At 39.8% G+C, this 5,049-nt stretch overlaps 1 protein-coding gene across 2 annotated transcripts; it reads right to left on the bottom strand.

Moving 5' to 3' along the window:
* Positions 1-458: 458 nt before the first annotated feature.
* Positions 459-4,686, bottom strand: LOC122080697 (pentatricopeptide repeat-containing protein At1g03560, mitochondrial). 2 transcript variants are annotated; one of them, XR_006140873.1, is made up of 4 exons: positions 4,503-4,686; positions 4,312-4,356; positions 1,255-1,337; positions 459-1,154 (listed from the first exon to the last, which is right to left on the bottom strand). XR_006140873.1 is itself a non-coding variant. In XM_042647516.1 (3 exons), the coding sequence occupies exons 2-3, from the start codon at positions 4,331-4,333 to the stop codon at positions 2,017-2,019; spliced, it is 2,112 nt and encodes a 703-aa protein (XP_042503450.1). In that variant the 5' UTR covers positions 4,334-4,356; positions 4,503-4,673; the 3' UTR covers positions 1,816-2,016. The 2 variants fall into 2 exon arrangements, 1 of the variants encoding a protein (XP_042503450.1); XM_042647516.1 differs by lacking the exons at positions 459-1,154; positions 1,255-1,337 and adding an exon at positions 1,816-4,106 and having other exon boundaries at positions 4,503-4,673.
* Between the last annotated feature and the right edge of the window lie 363 nt (positions 4,687-5,049).

Genomic DNA, 5,049 nt, shown 5'->3' with positions numbered 1-5,049 from the left:
GAAAAAAAAGCACTTGAAATTTATGATTAAATCATGGTTTATCTTTGTATGGGACAAATAATGAATATTGAAACCAATAGAGAACAAATTACTAAGAAGATAACCAATATTGAAATCACAAAATGAACCTTATTGTCCAATCATTCATTTAATTATCCAATTAGTTTTGTATAGTGAAGAAGGAAATCAATGGAAGCATTATTACAATTTACCAATCAATTTTTCTATTTATAACCTAATATTCAATGATTTGTAACAATTACTCTTACAAAAAAAAAAAAAAAAAAGCTCACTAATATCGTAAAAAATGGATAGTCAATTCACCAATTTATAATCTCATAATCATTTTTTTTATTGGTTTGGTTATTGGTCGGTTCAATTTGGAATGGTTTTCAGCCGGTCCCAACATACCTCAGTCCAAAACCAATCCAATAAGGATCAGTTTGGTTCGGCACGGTTCAAGGATTATTGGTCGGTTTTGGTCAATTTTATCGGTTCGGGCTAGGTTTTGACACCCCTAGCTGGTTTCCTCACCAAGTTCAGTTTTGTAAACGTGCAAATGAGAGGTCCAAGCCAAATAGGATTAACAAGCAATCAATTTGAGAACTAATTCATTTAGTGGTCTCAAAGGTTTCATCAGTCAATAACACAAATTAGAGTTTTGGAATACTTCACTGTTGGAACTGCAACTCCTGCTGTCTAGTATTGGGGAAAAGTAATGATGTAAGCAATTTAAACCTATTGTCAATAGAATTCCTAGAGCCACAGTGGGTGAACATTAGCCAAATTCTGCATGGTGGTTTCACAAGCTAATATAACTCTAAAGCAACAACACATTAACAGTTGTCATACCTCCCATATTTCATTGTCAGTATATTGTGATAATGGATCCAAACTGTACCTTAAGGTCCCACTGAAAAGAGATCTTGAGGTATTATCCCAATACATGATCTCAGATCATGAAGCCCTATCATGGAGATGTCAAGGTTGTCTATGATGATCTTTCCATCTGCTGGCTCCACAAGGCAAAACAGAGAACCGATCAAAGTCGTTTTCCCACTACCAGTGCGGCCAAGAATACCTATCTTATGTCCTCCTTCAAATGTACAGCTGATCCCAGAAAGAACAAGTGGAGTATCGGGCCTATATCTGATCTGCTTGATTATAATTTCTGGAGTATATTAATATATTATTTTCATAAAAAAATTATTCTGAAATCACTCATGTACAGCCATGTTCTAATAAATAAGTTACCTTCAAATCATGGATCTCCACTTTTCCCACAGATGGCCAACTCTCGTGGGGGCTGGTTCTCTTCAATGACTTCAGGGGCTTCTCTGGGTATAAGCATGTACTGGTTTAGCCTCTCAACAGAAATGATGTATTTTGCAAGTGTACACTGGTTCTGAATAGAGTTAATGAGGGATATGCTCAAAGAAAGACCATAAGATAGTGCCATTCCAACAAAACCTTTCATCAAGAGATTAGTAGCTTCCTGGAATACCCGGTTCATTCCACCTTCCAAATTAGTCACACCCTTACAGATGCAGTATAAGTTGACCATCCCTGGTCATTAAAAACTTGTGCTACAATATGGAGAAAAAGAATACGGAGAATATTAGGGGATACAATACAATTGCTCCTTCAAATTTTCACTATGTTATATTGTGACAAAGGTGAAATTCTCAATCCGACACATTCCCCTGCAGAGTTATAGAATGAATGTCCATCCTGGAAAACTTATGGATTTTTTTCCACAGCATAAATTCTCGTGTGAGCAGCAATGTTTTGGTCCTTCGGGTAAGACAACACCCATCACTAAAATAATTTTTTTTATTTTAATAATGATCTTTCTAACTCGGTTAAAACATATCTCTCAGCACTATAATTATAACAAAAGGCAGATTGCAGAGCTTCCATCAAGTAATCAGTCCTGAGACTTTAAGGATAAGCTCAAGGAAATCTGGTTTCACTTAGAAAAAAGAAAAAAGGTGACCAGCAATTTTAGTTCAAGACTCAATTCTCTAAAAGGATGCGGAACTTCACTCGCTTTTTGACGCTGCCCCATCTGTCATAACCAATACCAATTTTACTGTGCATCAGTTTAATCGCCAACTCGGCATTACCAGCCTTCCTTAATGCATTGATTAGAACAGTACGAACTCTTCCCGGTATCTCACGACCTCTATCAACAATCCCGTCAGCCAACTTGCAAGCCTGCTCAATGCGACCTGCCTTACACAGCACATTGATCATGTCCTCAAAGGCCGTTACTGGAAGAACTCCCATTGGTGCAAGTTCATCCAGTATCTTACAAGCCCGGGCAACTTTGCCAGAAAGGCAAAGCCCTGTTGAGAGAGCTCTGAAAGAGGCTGGAGTGGGCGTTATACCCTTGTCAATCATCTCCTCCCACAACTTCAATGCTTCTTCATTTCTATGTTCTTTGAACAATCCACTGATGAGGATTGTGTATGTATAAACAGTCTGATCACAACCTTCATCTTCCATTCTTCTAAAGAGAATCAAAGCTTCATCGATCTTTCCACATTTGGAAAAGGCATCTATAAGTGCATTGTAGCAATAGGAATCCCTTGTGCAACCCTTGTCAGCCATTTCTTCAAAAAGCTTCTCTGCTTCATCCAGTCTCCCAGCTTTTCCAAGACCATCAATAAGACTGGAATAGAAAACGGCATTAACAGCAACACCATTCTCTCTACAGAACTGGAAGTATTCCATGGCCTTCTCCAGCTTACCTGCCTTGCATAAGCCATTCACAATGGCCCCATAAGTGACCTCATCAGGCTCAAATCCCTCATCCTTCATTCTCTGGAAGAGCTTCATAGCTTCCTCCACATTCCCACATTTGGCGAATGAATCAATCATAGCAGTATAAATCGCCACGTTAGCTTTGCAACCCTTTCTAACCATATTCCGATAAACAGCATACCCTTCAGCAGACTTACCCTCTTTACAGAGCCCTCCAATCACTAGACTATAAGCATGAGGGGGAATCTCCAGCCCCTTCTCTTCCATTTCATGATAAAGACCCAGACAATAATCAAAATTTCCCTCTGCATAACATGACTGCATCAAAGTCAGATAAGTAATCTTATCAGGTTCTATATTTTTAGCTTCCATCTCCCTAAATTTCTCCATTGCTTTCTGGGTTTTCCCTGCCTTGCAATACCCTTTAATCATTATATTATAAGTTACAACATCAGGGTGGTTCTTCCCACCTTCCATAACCTCAAAAACCCTCTCAGCAGGTTCAATAAACATTGAATTCACCAACCCATCCATCAGAAAATTGTAAGTGAACAAGCTCGGTTCAATCCCATTCTCCTTCATTCGACCCCAGACCCATAACAGCTCCTCCACCATCCCCAAAACCCCAAAGTTCTTAATCAAAGAATTAGCTGCAGATACAGTCATAGCATAGTCTCTGTCTCTCATTTCGGCAGCTAAACATCGAATTCTCCCCAAATCCCGTACCAATGATAGAGTATTGATCAGAGAAACATAAGATTCGAGTTTGTGACAGTAACTTCTCTGTTTACCAGCCCAACTGAAGAATCGAAAAGCAAGCCCAGGCTTTTCCCTAATCTCGGTTGATCTTAGCAAGTACGAAACGAAGTTGGGGGATAATCTTATCAAGAACTTCCGGCAATAATCGTTTAAGTTTGACTCCAAGGTAGGACAATCGTCTAAGAGGCTAAGAATCCGATTGATCCAAGGCGAGGGTTCCAGATTGTTTGGCCTTACAACAAGATCTGACACATCAACGAAAGGTTCTATCCATTCAGGAGGAGGAAGGGCAGTGCAAGAAATGAACCTTGAATTGGGGTGCAAAAACGATCTCCCGGGTGAAACCGAGGCTGCTTCCGGCGGTGTGAGCAGGGATTCCTGAGAACCGCCAATGTTGTACATACGAAAGGGTTGAGTTCTCCGAGGGAGAAGAGGAAGAAAAGTATGAGTTTGGCGGAAAAGATTGCTGGAGAACACGAAGGAATTTCTGGCGTTCTGGAAAGCTACTGTTGTCATCGAATTCCCCAGAAGAAACAAGGAATTTGCGGCTTCCATGGCTCTACTCGAAGCAACAGTTGAAACTGAAATCAAAGATAAAGGAAGCCCTAATTCATAACCCCCCACTAATCTCACTCAATCTACAGATTATCAGCACCATTAATCACCATTTCCTTGAAGAAATTTAACTATGATTTCCTTACTAGCCAACTGTACACATAAGAAACTCAACAAGTTCATCAAACTCCAAAACGATAAAATGAAGCACAAGATGCTATAAGAGCTTACGGGTGTTCTCTAATGGTATCATCTGATTTTTTGGCGGGGACTTCTCTGCAGTAAAATTGAACTATTCAGTACATAATAGATAAACAAATGAGAGCGGATTCATGATACAAACCAGAAAGCTAAGTGACGGAAAGAGGAGAAAGAGGAAAGAGTTTCATGAATGAGAGAGAGAGAGAGAATACAGAAAGTACCCCTAAGTAGAGATTGAACAGATCTACAATGGCGGCTCTCGAAGAATGAAACTGAAACTGAAACTGAAACTGATGGGTCCTGTTAGTCCTCTGGTTTTGATCCATGCCTCCATGGAATGGGAAACGGTGAACAGGAATGGCAACTCGCGAGCGAAGTTAAAAAAACCCACTCATTCTTTACCTATGTTAGGACTTGGGGAGGAAAAAAACCTGAGAGCAGCGTGTCCCCTGTGCAGATATAGAGATGGGGCGAAATGACCCCACCCCCCTTGAAAGAAAGAAAAGGTTCAAATTCTCCATGTTGATGCTTTTGTATGTGCTCTCATTGGTTTTGTACTGACGTAAGGGTTACACTGTCTTTCAAAAATTCATTTGTTTGATAACCTAGTTGCTAGTTACTGGTTACACCTTCACTGGTGGTGTTCTATATCAGGTTGGATTTGACCATTTTGCTTTCAAACTTGTATGCAGGGTCGAGTTTTAGACCATTATAACCTCAATAGATGCCAATACCATCAATCAGTGTTGATACTATCAATATTATATT

The sequence above is a fragment of the Macadamia integrifolia genome, chromosome 6 (genome assembly GCF_013358625.1).
Source record: "Macadamia integrifolia cultivar HAES 741 chromosome 6, SCU_Mint_v3, whole genome shotgun sequence".
Lineage (NCBI taxonomy): Eukaryota > Viridiplantae > Streptophyta > Magnoliopsida > Proteales > Proteaceae > Macadamia > Macadamia integrifolia.
Note: the sequence above shows the minus strand (reverse complement) of the source record. Positions and strands in the feature narration are given on the sequence as shown.